This window comes from Sander vitreus, chromosome 7, assembly GCF_031162955.1.
Source record: "Sander vitreus isolate 19-12246 chromosome 7, sanVit1, whole genome shotgun sequence".
In the NCBI taxonomy this organism is placed as follows: Eukaryota; Metazoa; Chordata; class Actinopteri; order Perciformes; family Percidae; genus Sander; species Sander vitreus.
In genome coordinates, this window is record NC_135861.1 from 17,554,688 (window position 1) to 17,576,887 (window position 22,200).

Here is a 22,200-nt window from a genome sequence, read left to right on the forward strand (position 1 = left end):
CATGTCAACTGAAGGTTTGAAATGATGCAGTGCCTTGCTGCACAGTCCGCTATTTGGAAATAATGGGAAGTGATTCTTGTTGGTGGAGCACCGACAACGTGGCGAGCACAGTCTCTCTCCTGGCAAGAAACTAAACAAGACACAGTTTGAATTATGGCAGTCGGCCCACAATGCCTCACTCTCAGCGCCTGGGCCACTGCCATGTCATTTTGTCTGTTTGTCGAGATGCTGCTCTAATCACATGGTCTCTTTATCTCGTCTATCCATCTTTCCATTTTCTCTGCTCATGCACTCACTTTTGGTTTATTTCATCTATTAGAGACATTTTCAACAAGCCAATGACCAAACAGACACAAATTGCTGAATAACTGCCAGTGCTTGGACGTGTAATAGACCAGACTCCATAAGTCTATTCTTCTGTTGTCCTGCATGTCATTCTTTCTTATTGTGTTTCCCAGTGGCTTCTCCTCTTAGCCCCAACACATGCTGTCCCCTCTGTAGTTCCTCTTGAGGGAGTCTGTCTTTTGTTCGACCCAGGTGCCAGCTAACAAAGTGTGAAGGCCAGTCATCACTGAGAGAGCTCAGAGGAGCGTTTCCTCCAGGCTGGCAGCTGAAACTGTTATACTGTATCTGCTCTCGATGGCTCCAGGCCACCCTTCTTGGGCTGAATCCCATTGCCCTCAGGCATCTACTCCTGTGCCTGATCAAACAGTCTGCAGGCGTTTGTTGTCATGCCAGTTCAATATACACGTGCACCGCTGCATCTCTGTGCCTGCTCTGCCTTAAGGTGCTTCAAATTCCCTTCAGGTGTTCATCCCCTTGCCTGTTTAAATATGCCTGTATGTGACAGTTTCTGTGCCCAATTAGAAAGTTAATTTAGGTAGTTAGATCTCAATTTACGTGTTAAGTGTCATCTCTATGGGTTTTTTCAGGCCCACAAGTGTCACATTTTCTATTTCTTATTCAACATGCTTTAACTGTCTACACTAGTGGCTGCTCAGATGGCCACAAGGCAGATTTCCCCTTACTACATTATACACACTTGTTATGACTCATGCTATTTAAATTGTTTGATCTTGATTTGGTTTTTCTTGTTATTTGATAATCTAAAAGCTGCATCAAATTACTTTACGTAGGTGTTGATTCACTAGCCTGGTCCTACCAGACTCTCGTACATTTCATTTGTACAGAGATTCTGGCCACTCTCCATTGACAAGTGTTAACTTCCTTGAAGGCAGGTACTCTGTTGAAGTTTAAAACTATTGGATCTGCCCAGAGCCACTCTGGATCTGCCATAACCGCTTACGTTTGGTCGTGACGTCGGCTTAGCATCGCTAGCGTTCGCCTTAGCCAACTCTTTCACCATTAACGGAGCGAGCTGGAAAATCAAACTTTTCCCAAACCCCGTGGGGAGGAGGGCCACAACATCATGGCCACCAACAAAACTCAGCAAAGATTGTTCTTGCTCGGGCTTTAACTTCTGGATATTCGGCAGCTTTGCAACAACGGACCGAATGGCTTCGCTCGCATCTTTCTCTGGCGCAATTACGGAACTAGAACTCAAACTAGCGCACAACCTCAACGTCATCATTCTCAGCCACACATGCCACGTTTTTTGCGCCCTCAAATCCATTGTTGTTATTGTAGATGTGCAAAAGGCATGCTCAAAAGCAAGAGCGGCTCTGTTTTTCAGGACGGGACGGCTGCGCCCTGAGATAAACATACTTTTGAAACGCAACAACACTCACTGCATGTCATGTGATGAGGAATAATAAATCACAGCCGACAGATATCTTTCATTCACGGCAGATATTTTTCTTCCGTAAATATCACAGTGCAGGGCTACCCAGAGCTTTACGATCTGTCCCACAGACAATATTTTAATATACACTTAAAAAACAGGGCCTAGAAGAGCAGCTCTGAACTCTGGATCTCTGGTAGGCTATGCTATTTTAGGTTAAGATGGAGATGGTTATGGTCGCTTAGCAACGTCAGGCACAACCTAACTCTGCCCCCACTTTACCTCCGCTCCCAGTTTCCAGGCGGTTAGAAACGCGGCATGTGTATTTGGTATTAAGAGGTTAATGGTGCTTACAGACTGCCACCTCGGTTTAGTGTTGATGTAAGCTTAAAAGTATAACATACACCTTGTCATTTGTTTGTTAATGTGTGTAAATGGTTGCATGTGCATATACTGTACGCAAATGCACACACACACACACACACACACACACACACACACACACACACACACACACACACACACTTGCCTAGCAGTGTATGACAGCTCACTGGCTTGGCAGACCGGCCGTGTCTGTCTGCTCATCCATATGATATTATTTGGCATTGATCTAGCTGTCTTCCATCCCCTCCCTCTCTCCTCCCTCTGCCCTCCTCCTCTCCTCCTTTTCTCTGCTCCCAGCCAGGGATGGATGGAGGGAAGGATGAAGAGTGCCAAACCTTCTTTTGTGTTCTTGCCTGCTTTGTGTACCCTGACCAGCTGACCGGTTCCAATATTCTTGTTTTCAAGTGTTTTCTTTATTCTTTTATCTACCTATCACCTCTGGCTTCAACCTTTCCTCTCCACTTTCCACTTGTTATTTTTTTCTTTCTCATCCATCTCCCCCTGCCTCTTTCTTTCTTTTTGCTGCTCCCTCTCTCCATCGTCAATTTCAATTTACGAGTGGGTCTTAATTGGACTATAAGAGAATGTTCGATGCTATTGATCTGGATGCCTGCGCATCTTGACCTCAAACAGGAAAAATCTTTCCATTCTCTTTTCATCATCATGCAAACACATCAGCTAACACACATAGTGTACATGCACACACACACACACACACACACACACACACACACACACACACACACACACACACACACACACACACACACACAGATCATTGATCAAAGACCTGAATGCAAGAGACAGCTGATATTTGTGCTCTTTCAAACTACGACAGAGTCAATGATAAAGCGATGCATGGCTGAAACTAGTTTGCTTTCATCTTGTTAAGGAAATTATAAATACGCTCTTTGGGTTTGATAAAACTAAATGCATGAGATCAGATATATGAATCAACTCTCTATCTCTATCTATCTATCTATCTATCTATCTATACTTCTGAATGGCACTCACATATTGAGAAATTACATCATCTTCATATCTGAGCAACCGTTGTGCGTCTCTCTCTTTAATTATGCCCGATACATATTCCAATACTACTCTGTCATTTTCTATTTCCATCTCCTTGTCTCTTTATCTTGCTGTGATGCGAGCAGTGAACTTGAAAAGTCCAGTAACACTTATGAACAGCTTAACACAAATCAGAGCGCCAGCACAGCAGAAAACTTCAGGGTGAGAATAAGAGGAAGGGCTGTTGAGAAGGAAAGAGTCTAACTTGAGGGGCTGAGATCCACGTTGCTAGGTGAGAGGTGAGCAGCGGACAAAGTAGGGATGGAATTCTTAATCAGCTAGGTGTATAGGAGACAGTGTCAGAGTGTTTTAACGAAAGAGAGAGTGGAAAAGAGAGAAGAGCCCACTTGTGTCTTAAGCTTTACTTATCCCTCTTTTTCCCAAGGAGATGCACTCTCCCTCCTTTGACCACGCCTTCAATCAATTATTTAGGCAGAAAACAAAGGTCTGCACCCAGCCATGAATAATGGAAGATGAGAATGCAGAGAGAAGGATGGAGGTTAGAAACAGAAGCATACAGTGACAAGAGGTGAGTCTCACACAAATTCTCTCCTATGACAGACAGCTAAGAGTCTGCTCAGGCCATGCCACTGAAGGAAAGCTAACAGGTGCCAAATATAATATACATCCACACCCACACACGCACATAAAGAAAAACAAAAAAACATTCACAAACCGCACATACTGTATTATGGGTGAGCCATAGCATAAAGCTTTTGCATCCAGTCAGATGGCATGCCAGTCAGAGGCAGGGCAAGTGGTAGTGAAGGGGGGGGGGGGATTTGCCTTGTTCCTGTTGGCCTTGTTTTTCTTCAGAGACTGTTTGATGTTAGATTCAAGATGGGCGGAAAGAGAAAGTAAAGAGAGAGAAATTGGGTAAGAAAAAGAATGATATAGCGGGAAAAAGAGAAAGGAGTAGGGCACAGAGACAAATGAAAAAAATGGAGAAAGAGAGAGGATAGAGATATAACATGACGGAGGTGGAAGTGGGTCAGTCGGTGGTGGGTCTTAGTTTGTGTGTGTGTGTGTGTGTGTGTGTGTGTGTGTGTGTGTGTGTGTGTGTGTGTGTGTGTGTGTGTGTGTGCATGCATGTGGATGAGAGAGAGAGGGTTTGTGTGTGTGTGTGAGAGAGAGAGGGAAATAGAGATATTACAGAGAGAGAGAGAGATTGTGTGAACACCAACCTTTGTGGTCTTGACTTTGTTGCCTGTGCTGCAGCTCCATCCTGTGAGGTCTGGGAGAACCTTACACTCCTCACCATCCATACACGGCTGCATCTGACACCACCACTTCTGGGCTACAATGGAGGCTGGGAGGGAAGAGAGTAGAGGGCGGAAAATATTTAGTTTGGTAAAGACATGATTCAATGTTTGTAGGTGTGTTTTTATTTAGTGCCGTAATGTGTCTCCAGACCATGTATTTGGGTATTTTCATTTCCATTCAAATTTGTAATGATTTTTTTATAGAATCTGCCAAAGAAAATGTGAATAAATGTGCATTTCCATCCATGACCGTTATGAGAATATTAGGAGCTGGGCACATCAAGATAAACAGTTGGTAGCACTTATTCTTCAGTTGGGTGCCATGAAACCATCGCAGAAGAAGAGCGCGCAATGAGATGATGTAATTAAAAGTCAAACCTCAAATAAATGAAAACAATGTGGAAAACATCATGAAATATGGTATTTCTGTTTTCATCTGCTACACTTTTTCGTCTCCTAAAGCAGAAGCTTCAGCACCTGCTTCATATACGCCATGATTTATTCGCCCAGTCTGTTTCCATTGCACATTGTCACATTTTGCTTTTATCAATACACTAACTTTACCACCTCAGCCAAGTGTAACCAACTTTTTTTTGCAATATTTTCATCGTTTTTTCTTTTCAAATTTCCGGCATTTCCACGCAGTTTTTTTTTTTATGAACTTTATTGAAAAATGTGCATGAAAACAGGTGAATGCAAACACACTTCCTAAAATAAATGTAGTTTAACTAACCACATGATTATGATGACCTCACAGAACCTGGCACAAACTAAAAAAGATGTGTACATTTGAGGATGCACAAGCAATGTGCAGAACAGTGTGAGCTTCAATTCAAGTGCATCACAATTAAAGCACAATTCTGCTCTAGTACACCGTGCTTTTTTCACAAAATATTTTCAGCTATCTTGCCTTGTGTCTGAGGTTGTTTCCGGTTTCCTTATGTACAGTCCATTGTGTCGCTGTATGTGGCTGTCCACTGCTCCTAATGCTTAGGATGGGTTAAATGCAGAGATTGAATTTCACTACATTGTTCTGTACAATTGTATGTATCGAATACATTTTTTGAGAGTCAATCGGTGGTTAACATCCATAACTTTCCCATTGTTCTCTTCTCTTTACTAGTGTCTTCCATTTAGATTTCCAGAATGCTTCCCTGTGACTAAAAAAACATTTGACACAGTAAGGCAAACATGAGTTTTAATATATGGCAGTTTAAAATATGATTTTGAATACTTAATATTGTTAAACATCAATATCAAGATAATTCTTGAAACATTTTCCATATGTAACAGGTTATGCAGCATTTCAAAAATGCAGATTATAACTGTATGCAGGCACTACAATCATATGAATTCATTCAGCACATAAGGGATCATTTACATTTTCAATTCATGTAGGAAGAAAGGACAAAACTGGAGGGAAGATATGCGTAAGATACCTGGGATATTTTGTGATCTTTTAGGGTTCAGAGTAGGTTTGTTCACAACACGTCAAATCAGAAATAAATGAATTGTTGAAGTACCTTTAGCAAACACAAAATAAAAAAGGGCTTAGAAAGACCAGATACACCAAGAACAAGATAAATAAATATCATTACAAAGAAAATTGTAACAAAAGAGAACACTCACCACAGTAAAAGTGGACTGACTGAATGTGTGAATATATGAATAATGTTCTTATGAATACTCTTTCTTTATCTGTTAGTATATTTGCCACAGTCAGTTACCAAGTAATTACATGTTTAGCATGAAAGTATTTAAATAGATGCCACTCCAACTTAAATACTTCCATGCTAGTCTAGCATTGCCAGACAGCACTGTGGAGAACGGTCTGGCTACAGTACACCACACATACAGTACATTGTGGGATAGGAGAAAAAAAACACTCTGGGTTGTTGGCATTTCTTTAAACCAATCACAATCATCTTGGGCGGCGCTAGACTCTGGACGCAGCAACGGTGGCTCTGCAAAATGGTCTCATGAAGGAACTTGTTTTGGTGGAACATTTGCACCCTGCAAAAGAAAACGCCACATACAATATTAAATGAAGTTTAATACAGTAACATGAGCTATATAAATTGACTGGATACATGGTTAAATGTCATTTGCTCTTACCAGTGTATCGCCGTGTGTATTTCGTCCATAGCAAATCCCTGCCAATCGGTCCCAAAACGTCCCAGTTAGAGAGTAAATGCCGTAAATATATTCTTTGTAAATCTTTACAATCGTTCCCCAAACGAACCAGGCAGGCCTGCCTTGTTGCACGATCCAAATTTTCCTTAAAACTTGCCATTTTCAGCATGTAACGTTGCTCAGAGTTTCCAGTTAATGTTCCTCGATGCGACCGGAGTTTAAAGTAAACACAAAGAAAGCGGAAAGTGAGGGACATCCGGCGGGACATCCGGCGGAACTTCTGGCGGCGCTGGAACTATCCGGTAAATGAACTGTTGTGGATCCAGATTAAAAACAATCAAGCCAAAACCAAGCACTGCCCACCGGCTGGGTCACAAACGTTCTCATTTTAGAATTTTAGAATTTATTTTATTTAAACAGGGACAATGCACAAATTAACATTAACCTTGTATAAGAACAAGGAGAGATGCATTGTACCGGGTTGTAGCACAAGTGTTATTTTCCGCCCATAGTCCCTTGGCAGGTCAGTAAAACAATAAAAATTCCACGCAAGTGAAATACAAAACATCAAAATATAAAATTTTACAACCACAGTCACACTTAATTTACAATAAAATCGTCCCCCCTTCCTAAAACTAAGAGTTGGGTCCAGGGTAAAACCCAAATATTTGAATTCATCCACATTTTAAATGTTATGCCCATTTACTAAGACCTCAGGACATTCTGTAATTTTGCATCTATTTTAAAAAAGACACGGTTACCGTATTTTCAATATTCAAAGTGAGACATGCGTTGTGTAGCCATTCAACAACCTTATGCATTACATTTGTTAATTTTAAAGCAACCTCTGTAGCATTCTTCCCATGAGTGTACAGCACAGTATCATCTGCATACATTATTAAATCAATATCATTACATACGAGTGGAAGGTCATATATATATATATATATATACTAAAAAGCAGCAGCCCTAAGATTGACCCTTGCGGGCCCCCCATAGTGCATCTTTTCAATGGGCATAATGTATTGTTCACCTGCACGCACTGATGTCGTCCACTCAGGTAAGATTTGAACCAGTTTTGTGTTTATTGAAAGATTGTAGTTTGCCAATTTGCTTAATAGTATTTCATGATTAACCGTATCAAAAGCCTTGCTTAAATCAAGAAAAACTGCTCCCACCACTCCACCTTGATCTAAGTTTGTTTTAATTTCCTCAAGGAAGTAGCAACACGCTGTTTCAGTTGAGTGTTTTTTCCTGAATCCAAATTGCATAGGGTGTAAAAAGGCCTTAGAGTCAAGGTGAGCAATTAGTTGTTCTGCTACAACCTTTTCAATGATCTTTGAGATGACCAGAAGGATGCTAATAGGTCGATAATTGCTAACCTCTTGTTTGTCACCAGATTTATACACCGGGGTTACAATAGCAAGCTTTAAGACACTGGGAAAGGTGCTTTCATTAATAGATTTATTTAATATTTTAGTTAAAGGGGAGGTGGTTATGGACATTTTGGTTGGGGTGGTTTACATTTCTGTTGCCTGTTATTATAATTTTATATGTTTCCTGTTTGTATATTGTTTCTGTGGCCTGTGTATATTCCGTTGTGTATTTTTCTGTTCCCTGTTGTGTGTGTATTTCTGTTTCCTGTTTTATTTTGATAGTCTGGTTTTCTGTCTCGTCTTGTCCAGTTTTACTTCCTGTGTTTTCCCGCCTTTGTTGATTACCCTGCCTCTCTTAATGTGTTTCACCTGCTGTGTCACCTGCCCCTTGTTACCTCATTACCCAGTGTATTTAGTCCTTGTGTTTCCCTTGTCTCTTGTCAGATCGTTTTGTGTCTGTTAGTGTGTTTCAGTCTGTGTGCTGTATCGTCCCTGTGCTCTCTGTGTTCCCGCTTTTTTGATATCCTGTTCTTTTGTTTGACATTCATTCTGGACATAGTTTTTGCCTGCCTCAGTTTGTACCCCTTGTGTAGTTTGTTTTGCATTTTTGGCATTTTTGGATCCTTATTTGTATTTGCTCGGGTTTTTCTGTTAATAAATCGTCAAGCCACGAAACCTCCGCCTGATCTCTGCTTTTGGGTCCTCAAATCCCCTGGCTCATGACACAAAGATTCTTTATGAGTTTTTAAGAAAGCAATATCAAGACCATAAATGTCCTTTGCTTTGCTGTTAGTCAGTGAGCAAATATGACGAGTTTTTTTATATATAAAAGTTACAAACTTTTACTTGTAAAAGACTATTTCTATATGATGGAATCACTACTTGTACTATAGTAAATTATTTGAATACTTCTTATACCACTGATAATAATAATACATGCTAAATAAAAACATAATAAATCACAACCAAAAGATTTTTTCTTTTCACGTTTTTCCTATATTATATTCTTACTGTACTACTATACGTGTCTCTGCAAATTGCCACCTGGAGACAAATAAAGTGTTTTGAATGAATTAGAGTCAAAATTGTTGTTGATCTTTGGCAATCAATAGTGCTCACACACACGGTTACTGTGTTCGTTCAGCTGGTGAGGAACGTGTCGTGCTTATGTAATTCAACTGTGAATTCTAAAAATCTATGTAGTTAAAGTTGTACTTCCTCATTTGTTCACTTTATATACCTGTTTATAGATTTACAGTTTTAACATGAACTGCAAAGGCAAGAAACAACAGAGCCGCAGGGACTACAGTCTGTGATTTCATCAAGTGCCAATCTTCATAGCTGCAGGTGGTGCAAACTACTGATTTTGTGGACACAGGAACGGTAGCCAGGGGGATTTTCCGGGTATATGGGTACATTTTCTAGCCTGGAATTGTCAGTGCTACTGCGAAACAAAGCTCATTTATGTGTAAAAGCCCAGATCAACATTTGGGTCTAAAGAATCAACATTTCATTCAATGTCAACAAAGCAGCTCCAGAAAGATAACACTTTCTGCAGATTATAATATTTGTTAGAATGATTCATGTTGGGAGTCCCTTTATGTTTACATGGCATTGACTAAAGTGCTCAATATAATAGCAGGAACACCTGAATTCCTCCTCATGGAGCATTTACCATATTCTGCCTCTCATTTAAGAAGCCATTATGTTATATTGGATTTTGTTATATTCAATTGTGTGTCATTTGATTTATTTGCTTGGTTGTGAAGCACTATGTTAGTTTTAGTGTTCAGAATAGTTTAGATTTCTGCTTCTTTTACCTTTACCATTTATCTGTATAATAGCCGGAGTAGGCATGTCATTATTTTTTGATTGCTTGTGTGCGCAATATCCCCACATACCATCCATCATCTTTGTAATTCCTCTGAACTCATCACAGAAATATAATTGACAAAGCAGGAAACAACAGGAAAGCAGAGACAGTTAGAGAATCTGGTTTTATTCCATGCGCTTCTGTTCAGAGGCTACAAGAACACTGCCAAGAGAGCATTGCCATCATATGTTTTCACTGTCAAATCAAAGTTTACTTCAGTCATATATGATTTTTAATATCAACTTTCAGAAGGGGGTAGCACACACCAGAACACATGTTTAAAATGTACAGATGTATGCAGTATAATGCAATGAAATATTTCACTCTGGATCACAAAATAACACTTGTTTTTGAGTGCCACATGTGAGAGGATTACTGCGTCAGGACGGGTCAGAGAATATTAATTATTTTTCAGTCAGAGACACTTGTGTGAGGGAATTGACCATTTAAAGCAAATGGTTGTACTGTAAGATTTGGCAGAAAATGCTCTGCTCTTTGAGGGAGCTCTAAAAGAATTTCGGCAGAAACAAGGCTTTTATTGGGAGAACTAATCCCTTGTTTCCTCACCAACACATACGTATACATTAGATCTTAGTTAAATCAGGAGAACCACAACATTTAGCACATAAGGAGGTTGGGGTGTTGGTGGGAGCATATCAAAGCAAATATTCCTGTTGTGGATCGGGAGATTAATAGTGAAAAGAATTGGATCATAATGGTCGTGCTCGGCAGCTGCATCAGAACTGCTTGTTGGATTGTTGGATCGTAAACCCCCTCCCCCACGCTTTTCTGATGTCTGCTTAGTGGGGGCTGTGCCCGATAATTTCTGTAACTGTACGAAACTGACAATCCGACATTTATACCCACACTTAACGCCATGATTGGGCAGCTGTTGTGGAGGTGAGAAAAGGGAACAGGGTTTGAACATCTCTCTCTGGCTCTGTTTTTCCATTGTTGACGTAACTTTTTCTTCCACTTTTCATGTGAGCACTATTAGAGTCTTTCAGGAGAGACAGTAGAAAATGATTTCCGTCATTCCCATATTTAAACAATATTGCACACACGTTGACCCAAATTTTCCAGAATTTCATGCAGAATTTGGGTCGGATCTGTGGTTCTGTATCATTGCAACCAAATCTCAGACTCTTGTATTGGTTTTACAATACATAACAGTTCATCTTTACACACCTAGTATGCAAGCACACCTTTAGTGCTCTGCCTGAACTAACGCTATACTCCATTATCATACACAGAAAACGTATAATCAACATGAAAACATTAAAAACCCTAAAAGGCATTTTAAAATACTAAAACCACTGTGGTTCTGACAGTGGGAGAATGCAGCTACATACAAAATGTGCACACACACACAAACAGTGGTACATACCATCAACACAGGAGGGCATGGCCCGGGTCGTGCCAGCAACCTGTCCAGGGAAGCAGGAACATTTGACAGTCTGAGATCTCTCCTCGATCTTGTTCTTGTTGCAGCAGCGATGGGCAGCGATCACCTCACACGTCCCTGCCTTCACATGCACTGTGAAACAGAGAGAGACACACTGTGTTCAGTATACCAGGCTCATTTACACTGATGTTTAATTTAATAAAGAGAAAGACATTTTGTTGTCACTGCCCAAGTCTCACATTTTTTTCAGCTTTTTAAATAGGTCTGGTGTTTTGCTTGCTATCGGTTGTTCACGCTGTTGAAAAAAATTACCGAAACAATCCGAACTTTGTTGGTGTGATTAAGAATTAGGATGTTATCTACCGGTGCATGATCCAGAAACAGAACAATTGCCACAGAAATGGCGACAAGCGTAGATCAAATCAACGCAGTTATACAGGTTGTTCTGATTAAACCTACATAACTAATAACATTTAAATGAACCTTGATAGAAGAGATGTGCCAGTCACTGCCAAAGGGCTCGGACCAAAACACCAACCCTTTGCCAAACTAAAAATGGCAATAATGAAGTGAAATGAAAGGGCAATTCAATGTGATCATGAGACTATTGTCAGATAGCCATGAGCCACAAAAGACCCGTTTATAATCAGAATTATCAAATTAAGATTCTTTATTTATACACTGATGTGTGCACAAAACAAAACCATGCACCCATGTAAAAATACATATTTGGCTTACAGACTCTGTCACTCACACATAGCGACTCACGAATATAGCAAATCTGGAAGTCCCAGTTTCTTACTGCATGGCTGCTGAGCCACAGCTGCTGCTTCACTAAGCGGATCTGTTTAGAAAATGTATGTTAAGTTAAGTCTAAGGGAATAAAATGGTCATTGAAAAACTGTAATTGAAAGTGAGAAAAACAACCAATGTTTGTATAAGAATATAGCCATACTGATTTGATTGTATGGAATAGCAATTCCAAATGAGAATTAGCTTTAATAGTAATGAAGGGTAGATGTATGAAGCCCCTTCACTTCTTCTACCACTTTGTGTGCACATGTATATACACACACACTTCAATCAGACAGCTGTGTGGTTAATTAACAACAGGTCCACCCAGAGCACAGAAGTCCCTTGAGTCAGCTAAGAGAGAGGGAACAAAGAAATCACACATTTAAAGATTTGTGATGTCAACACATGGTCCTTTCATACCAGCCTTTCATCAAATACATGGAAATGTCAAGGACAAACAATAAGCCTTGTCAAAAGCTGTGTGTGTGTGTGTGTGTGTGTGTGTGTGTGTGTGTGTGTGTGTGTGTGTGTGTGTGTGTGTGTGTGTGTGTGTGTGTGTGTGTGTGTGTGTGATTGTACCTACAATGTATACTGTTCATGTCTTCAGCTATGCTTGACTTTGCATGTCGTGTGTGTTTGTGAGTGTACGTGTGCATGTTTGTATAGTCACGTAGTCTGGTGTGTGCGACTTTGTACACAGTTGTTGGAAGTTACTGCTATTTCCATTACAAAAGAGTCCGCCCACAGTACAACAAAGAGTGCACACTGCGTGGCAATGAAAACTAAAGCAGCAAACAATAACTCTGCTCTGTCTAAAGAGTATTTAAAAGTGAAGCAAGCCATACTGAAAGACAGAGTATGAATATGTTAAACAGGCTAACTAACAGAGATTTGAAAAGTTCTTAATTTGCTCCGTCAATGAGAAAAAGACAAAGCAGCAATCCTGCAAAGCCAGTCCAATTAATATCTCTGTGAAAAGCAGTCTAATATCTCACCCAGTGTGTCTGCCTCTCATCGTTCTTTCCTTTTTTCCTCTAGTGATGTTGGATGATTGATCTGTCCATCTGTTCTTCTATCAATCCAACACTTTGATCCACAGAAATATATCTCATCCACTACAGATTGCCACTAAATTTGGTGTCAATATTTATGGCCCCCAGAGAATGATTGCAAGTGATTTTGGTGATTGCCTGACCTTTGCTTTATCATCACCATCAGACATAGTTTCATTTGTATATAAGAAAAGAGCCTCAGGTCACATCATGATCTCTTCATAGTAATGTTTTTCCTGACCTTAGTGACCTGCTTGAACCTCTTTTCCACAAATCAGGCCACACTTTTATGATCCCCACAAGATCTTTGTCCATTTTGGTTGTTGCGTGACCTTTACTCAATAGCCGACTTCAGGCCAAATTGTCAAGTTTCTACTAATGACAGATTAATAGCCAGTTGGCCATGAAATGTTTTGATTTGTTTCTCTCCCCCAGAGGATGAATTATATTGACATTGCTGATACAGTGGCTTTTTCTTTGTGCCACTCTTAAACCAAAAGAGTGAAAAGAATATCTCTTTCTATCCAGAAAGATATTATGTGATAATCTAACCTGCTAACTGTTGCACTTTTGACCTACCATAACTGCTTATACACTAGCAGTTATGCTAGCTGTGTACATTTATGCTTCCCCAGGGGAGAGAACCTTTTTGGAGATTTCTTGACTTCACTTTGACATTTTTATCACCTTTTCTCATAAGGCTGAGAATATCCAAATCAACAGTAAGTAATTTATTCCATCCAACACTTTCATGCCCTGGGCTGATATGAGCCTTGCAGCCTCTACCGATTGCTGGTGGGCTTTAGAGTTTTAGTTTTGTTCGATACTAATACCTCTCGTTTTGCCTCTCTGTCTGCCTGCCTATCTATCTATCTATCTATCTATCTATCTATCTATCTATCTATCTATCTATCTATCTATCTATCTATCTATCTATCTAACTAACTATATATATATATATATATATATATATATGACAACCTTGTTGGCTAACACTGAGCTCAGGAAAATCAACACCCACACAGAGTAAACACCTTAACCGAAACCCCACTGGCACGTACCCCCCCTGGTCCATTTTGAGGATCAGCACCTGCAGTATGTATTGACTCAGCATTAGTAAAAGCGGCAGTGCACTAAGCTGAGCATAGAGGAGTAATGAGGAGAGGGGTGTGAGGATTTTACTGGAGGAATGTAAAAGTTCATTGAGGCTTGATTAGACAAATGAATGTTAATAGATGACAGTACATTTCTTCAATATGGACCACATGGTGAAATGAATATGAGCTGGAGCCAGCTGGCAGTTTTAATGGTTTTTAAAATCATAGACTATGTAGTTGCTCTAACAAGAAAACTGACATGGGAAACTGAGCAATGAGTGACCAAAACTGTTTGATTAACATAATTGTTTTGATTGCTGCTATTCATGGTTTTTACAAAATGCAGACAGTGGTAATCATCCTGCCTGAGGTCTGGTTGTGGTTTGTATCCTCCAAATCAACCTTTAATATGTGGAAACTGGTAAAACACATTCTGGGAACAACAATTTCTTTTAAAGGATGCTGTACTCAATATGTCACAAAAGGCGGTATTAACAGTACTGATTTCACATATGATAAAATAGAAACTGGCAGTATTCACTTTTGTTAGGCTCATAGTGTGAGCTCATGCAGAGGTTTACTTTCCCTCAATATTAATCTCAATATGTTCCCCTTTGCAACAATCAAAACAGTTCTGGTGGATTTTTGCATAGGAGCTAAGGAGCTGGGATATTTGTCTCAGACCTCTCTTGTATGCCATAACAAAATGGAGGGCATAATGGAGACAGCTAATAATTCCAGTCTGTAATTGTTTTTTCTTTGTTTGACATGTTTTAAAATTTGGAGTTAAAAAGTAAGCAGGACAAAGGCAGAAAACATGGACCATGATGTTTTCTTTTGATTCTTTTGTTAACAATCATTTGCCTCCTCCATCATTCTCACTTACAGAGAAAGTGAAAAAACAGGAAGGACATGTTTTTACCAGCAACATGCTATGGTCAGGATGTGATACATGTCTGAGCTTCTTGCAGTACAGAGAGCTGCTGCTGATGTTGGCAATGTCGGAGCAGGGCTGGACTGGCCATCTGGCATACCGGGCATTTTCCCGGTGGGCCGACGCACTTTTGGGCCGAATCGCCGATATAAATACCCCCCCCCCCTTTTTTTTTTTTTAGGGTTAGGGTTAGGGTTAAAGAACTAAATAACTCACAACGGCCCATTGGTTAATTTTATTTATTGGCACTGGCCTGACCCAATCGAATCCAGGAACCCCCCTTCCCACTCCAGGCCGCAAATTTACGAATCCCACTATGGCCACGCCTCCCGGCCCTGAGACACGAGCTGTAATAGTTATGCTGGAAGTTTAGCATCCACGTTAAAATGGATAAACGACCACCAAAGCGCATGGGAGGTGCAGAGAAATTATGGGAGAAAAGGATTAAGAATGTACAGGCGGATTCCTCAAAATGTGCCAACATTTCTGACATGTTTGGGGCTGTAGCTGCTTCAACATCAGCATTACCTGAAGCCGAGGAGAAGGAGAGGTGGCTGGTTATACAGAGAAGCAGAAACACCATAATGACAGGGAAGAAGCCAAGGAGGAAGAGAGTGACCATGACAGAGCCATGGGAGCGAGTGAGGAAAAGATGGAAGAGAGAGTAGTTGACGATGTAGTAAGGAGTAGGCAAATTAACAGGGACTCTCAGGAATGGAGGAGACTGTGTGTGTGTGTGTGTGTGTGTGTGTGTGTGTGTGTGTGTGTGTGTGTGTGTGTGTGTGTGTGTGTGTGCGCACGTTATGTGTGCCTCACGTAACGACAACAAGCACTTTGTCTGTAACATTAAAGTTAGTGGCTGTCAGGTAACCTAACTGCTTAAGCTTACAATGAAAATGCTAGCGGTTGGCCTGTTGGGTAGCTGAAAAGTCTGTGTGATCTATAAAATCAGTGTTGATACAAGCATCGGTGTTCCTTGAATTGCTTAGTTAGCTCTTTTCCAGGGCATATAGCTACTACTCTCAGCTTTATTGTAGCTTTTGGGAAGGGTTATGGTTATGGTTATTGTATTTAGCAGACACTTTTGTCCAAAGCGACAAAATATTAATCTTACAATAGTTAAAATTAACAGTAAACAGTTTTTAAAGTTGCTAAGCCAATATTAAGCAAAATAGTAATAATAACAATAACAGCAATACAATATCAATAATAAAAAATAATAAAAAATACCATAAATATACAAATCATAACTCTAAGAATGAATGAATTATTTAAGTGTTAGATCAACAGATAAGTCTTGAGACCCCTCTTGAAGGATCCAAAACGATCACATCAACACAGAACACTAGGCAACTCATATCATAGAATGCACACATATTTGCCTGCAGGGAATGTGTCTGATGAATCACGGTGGGTGTGGGCCACCTGGGCCAAAAATGCCAGGGCCAATTTTTTTGTCCAGTCCAGCCCTGTGTTGGAGTAAACTACTGTTGCTATTGTTGATTAGCTTGGTGGACCTGCAGGCTTTAAATGATGGCAGGTGTTGGCTGGATTGCCCCCAAAATCAGCCATCATATGATTTCTATTGGAAAGCATATATGGTTCATTCACTTTTTCATTCACTTTTTTACATAAAGGGATTTGGGGTAAAATATACTGTATAATGATAAACAGTTGATCAATACTCACAAGTAACCAGCACTGCAATGGCATTTGCACGTACAATGTTTGGTATGCTCTCTAGCTTTGTACCGTAATACAGCCGGAGATTTCAGTCTCAACAGTTTGAGTCTGTGTTGTGCTAAGATGTTAATAATTACCAATCTGCCAGATAGTGAGTCAGGCAAGGGGTCAGAGATTCCAATAAACTCTGATAAATACTCAGCTAAATTAGGCATTACTTACCACGACATACACACAAACATACACATACAACACACACACTCACAAATAACTTATTTTTTCAGTGTATGCACCGCTAAAATAAATAGCAGATGTAAACACTTGGTTTTAGTCTCCAGAGATATAAATTTTCGCCATGTACTGCCTCATAGTCTGTGTGTGTGTGTGTGTGTGTGTGTGTGTGTGTGTGTGTGTGTGTGTGTGTGTGTGTGTGTGTGTGTGTGTGAAGACTAATGATGCTAAACTACACTAAAAAAAGCATCTAGGTGAGACTGCAGCTGTCTTTTCTATTTCATAAATGGCGCCTATTTTTCTTTGTAATCTCTTTCACACTTCATCTATCTATTTCTGCTCTCCTCCCTTCTCCTTATCCTCATCTTCTTTATCTATCTCACCTCGTCTTATACTGCTATTTCATAAATGACCCCTCCTTTTCTCAATCTCTCTTAGCCACTCCAGCAACCAATTTTTCCTTCTCTTTCTCCTGCTCTTAGCTCTGCACAGCAAACTCAGCAGGGTAGCGAACCATTATCCTCAATCACAGGCTCTAAATCAGAAGATTTTTACACTTTCTATAATGTGTTCTCCCTCTCGCACCCTGTCTCTTTCTTACACTGTCAATGCCTCTCTCCCTCTCTAAGCCCCCTCTCATCTCTCTCCATGGCATGAGGACTTGTTATCCCTGCCTCTCTTAACACAGCAGTGGCTGTTAACCCCATTTACTAAGGATGACGTGCTACTGATAAACTAACAGATGGACAGATTGCCTGGACTCTGAACAACCAGGAGGGGTGTGTGTGTGTGTGTGTGTGTGTGCAATGACACACACAAAGCTCTCTTGGTCCCAGCGGGGTACTTCTCTCAAATGTCATTCCTACCACTGGGGGCCTCTCACTTTCTCTCTCTCTCTCTCTCTCTCTCTCACACACACTCTCACACACTCTGTCACACACACACACACACACACACACACACACACACACACACACACACACACACACACACACACACAGACGGACAGACAGACTGTTACACCTGTTGCACCATCCACCTTTACAGTATGTGACCCTCTACTGCCAAATGAGAATCATCACCAATAGAGCTTTACTCTTCATATCCGTAAGTAGCCATAACCAATGGTAGATCATTGGACAACCAGTATTCACTATGTCACCAAGCTTCCAGTGCCACCTATTTTGTGAGGATGTGCATACAAATTTAGCTGTGCTGGTCTGACCAGGTACTGAGCCTATGTTTGGCTCTCAGTAATGACTCAAATGACTCTTTGAATTATCTCAAACCATTGATATATTTGATCTAATACATATGTAAAGCCACAAAGAGTCATATTAAGATATTGCTATCTTAATTTGTGTGATTCATGTTGAGCGTATAAAGCAGCTAGCCCAGTACCTAAAAGAACTCCTATGGAAACAAAAGCAGCTATTGTGGATGTGACAGTGTCATCGGATTATAGACAATGAATGAATTCTGTACTGATTGAATGGTGTGTTGACATTTTCCAAGCTGTGTAGTTTAAATTGTTTGTTTAAAAAAAAAAATCTCTGTAGACGCACATTCAATGCCAAGAGCGTATGCTGGCAGAGCAGCTACGAAGCAGACAATCCCTCATCAGGTCTGATTAAACAACTGGCATGATGTATAATTGGACTAGCTAGTGAGATAAACGCACCCTCTGGTTTTTGTTTATTTTTTGTAGCCGCTGGTTAAACATATGCGCTGATTACAGGAAAAGTCCTTTTGAAGATGAAAAATACAAATGTTTTTAAATATGTTTGAAATGAATTGAGAAAAATCACTCGTTTAAGATTTTATTTGTTGTTCAGGCATTTTTAGATGGTATATTTACCTCCGCCAGGGAGGTTATGTTTTCGGGTCGGTTTATCCGTGTGTTTGTTGGCTACTACTGGCCTGATTTTCATGAAACTTGGTGCAAGGGTGTTGCATGGGCCAAGGAAGAACCCATTCAATTTTGTAGCGGATCCGAAACATGAGGCAGATACACATTATTTTTTGCTTTTGTTAACATTGCAAAAAAGGGCATTTGTGCTGCATTCATCTGGTGTAACAATCAGAAATATTAGTTCCTGAAATTTCACATTGTAATAACATTGTGAGATAAGGTATGCCTTGGCAGAGGTCTGAGCTCGCCGAGTGCCCTTCTAGTCAAAAAATGTTTGCCTGTTGGGTGAGTGGAAATATATATATAGCTAATACTTACATGCTAAACATGTAATTACTTTGTAACTGACTGTGGCAAATATACTAACAGATAAAGACAGTATTCATAAGAACATTATTCATATATTCACACATTCAGTCAGTCCACCCAATTTTCTTTGTAATGATATTTATTCATATTGTTCTTGTTGTATCTAAGCCCTTTTCTCTTTTGTGTTTGCTAAAGGTACTTTAACAATTCATTCATTCATTCCTTTCTGATTTGACGTGTTACCTTATCAACAAAGAAGGTAAGGAACTTGTTACAATCACCTGTTGAGAAACATGGTAACGTAGAAAGCGGAAGTGAGTTATTAATAGTATCAAACAAAATCTTAGAATTTATTTTTGAAGAAGAAATTAAGTTAGCAACATAAGCAGTCCTGGCTGTCCAGCAACATGGAGCAATGTTCATTGAAAGACTGCATTCTAAGCTCTATATCATTGACATTAGTATTAATATCACAGCAAAAGTATTTCCCCCAAGGCCCATCTTGTTCTTTTCACTGAGAGCATATTTTGAAATGGAAATTCAATAAATGTATTTTCATGTCTTTTTCTGCGTGCAGGTAGACGCTGCGGCGCACAGGTAGACACAGTGTCCTGCGCGCAGGTAGACACTGCTGCACGCAGGTCATGTCTCCCTCACTCTCTACCTCTTCACTTTGCGCGCTCAACTCTAGACACACTCGCTCAAATTTTCACAGCATTATGAGTGTGCCACAAAACCAACCAACCAATCGGAGAATTAAAGGTCAATTCTGATTGGCTGTTCGTCTCCAATTAGATTGCAAGTAGCAGGAAACAAAAATCTTGGAGGAACAGTGTTTTACAGTCAACACCTGTTGGTCAGAATACTGGTACAGCAAATACTGACTACAGTAGCTACCTGTTCGACTAACGTTACTGGATTAAAACACATTTCGGTCAGTATTTAGTATTATTGACTTACATCACAGAAATGTCTTAATATTTGTGTGTACTATAATGCCGTTGTTTTTATTTGACTCATATCTCCTTGTGTGACTAACGTTAGTTTGACTCATCCTTCACAAGCAATCTAGCTAATTTAGCACACAGCAGCCAACATGTGATCTGAACAAGCCTCACAGCACTGTAGCTAAGTTAGGCCTCGCAATGCGAGACTGAACAGCAGTAGGCCTGTCACACTATAGCCACATGTAAGTAGTTTTTAATACTTTGGTTACATTACCATGTTTTATTAACCTGAATTCTGTTGATATATTAGCTTGTGAAGGAACTATCTGTTGCTAACGCTAATTTATCTCAAAAAGCAGAAACATTAGCTAACTACTGCCAAGATATGGTTTCACTGGAGACCAGAGAGGTGTTGTAAGACTCGTCAAGTGGTGTCATGTGTTTGTACTGTGCATAGTATATCCTTAAATGTATTTAAAATGAAACCATATCTTGGCAGTAACGTTAGTTAGCTACTGCTTTTTGATATAAATTAGCTAACGTTAGCGTTAGCAATGGATAGCCACTTTGCAAGCCAATAAAATATAGCCTTGGCAAACAGAATTAAGGTTAATAAAACACGATAACTATGTAACCAGTATTACAAACTTCTTACAAGTGGCTGTATTGTGACATTTTAGGTGTGTTCGGATGACATGTTGAATGCATAGACTGTATCCATGCTGGGCTAACGTTAGATTGCTTGTGAAGGATGATGTTAGTCACACACGGAGATATGTTATTGTAATTCAAACAACACTATTAAGGCATGTCTGTAATATACCGGTCGGTCAATAATATAAAATACTGTAGATCAGTGCTTTCCAACCTTTCTGGTCTGAGGTTCCCCCACAGCCCTGTCATATACACTCACATACCCCACCCTATCAATTCCCAATGTGTTCACACTATTTGTCATATTAAAGTGAATATTCTTACATTTTCATGCAATTGAACTGTAAACATTTAGGTTGGTTTGGTCAGAAATTCTACTAGCTAGGCCTACTACTTGAAGTGTGGTTAATGTTTCAACAGTCATCCATTACTTTTAGCTAATCATTTGAACTGTTAAGTCAGTCTACTTTTAGCTATTTAATTCTACCATTAATTACTTTGCTATATGTTTAAACATCTGTTGAGCTGTTTTAGCTGATATATTGTTTTAAATAAATCATAATTTCAGTTATTATTTGGATTAATTAAGCTGCTCCACAATCTTTCCAATCTTACCCACTGGCAACAGCAGAACTACCCCAGAGACATGACCAGAGCGCAGCAGTGTCTACCTGCGCGCAGAGAAAGACGTATACATACATACATACATTGGACACAGAATAGGTTTTTGTTTACTCAAACTAAATTATTTTTTGCGAGTGTTAATTTCTGTTGCAATGTAATGTGCTTGCAAAATATAGTTATCTGTGCTCAAAACATACAATTACTCGCTCAGGAATGAGGCACATATATAAGGCCATATCTTTCCCCCTTTCTCTAATCTCAAATTTTCCATATTTTGTCCAATGGAACAAACATGAGGCAATCTGTAAACTGTAAACACCGGCGACCGCCTCACAGCCCGGAACGCGGTGTAGCTGTGCCCACTCTGCAACGGAAGCTCAACCGGAGATGCCAGAGATCAACAGATATTGCTGATATCACGGCAGCTGAGTGTCCGAAGTTTCTTTAAAAAGCCCAATAATTGTGATGGCACAATGGCCGTAGTGTTTTTAGTGGCTTCCGCTGTCACTGCAGGGAAAAAATCATTAATCTGCTTCGTGTGACATGGAAAGTGACCGCACAGTTGTTGTCTCTATTCATCTTTTTTCTCCATGCCCTTATAAATGCATTGTCATTTGATACATTTTTACTATATAAATATTGATCATGGTTAAAATAAAAGCTACTTGGTCAAGGTTAGGTGGTCATGCTTAAAGAGGAGGAAACTGGAAGCATACT

At 39.9% G+C, this 22,200-nt stretch overlaps 1 protein-coding gene across 2 annotated transcripts in view; it reads right to left on the minus strand.

Annotated features, from left to right (window-relative positions):
• LOC144520301 (chemokine-like protein TAFA-2) overlaps positions 1–22,200 on the minus strand; it is a 91,756-nt gene that overhangs the window by 1,022 nt on the left and 68,534 nt on the right. For both annotated transcript variants that reach the window (XM_078253968.1, XM_078253967.1), the window contains exons 3-4: positions 11,228–11,377; positions 4,381–4,505 (exon numbers count right to left, since the gene is read on the minus strand). In XM_078253968.1, the coding sequence (XP_078110094.1) occupies positions 4,381–4,505; positions 11,228–11,377 (275 nt within the window). The remainder of the gene's footprint in view (positions 1–4,380; positions 4,506–11,227; positions 11,378–22,200) is intronic.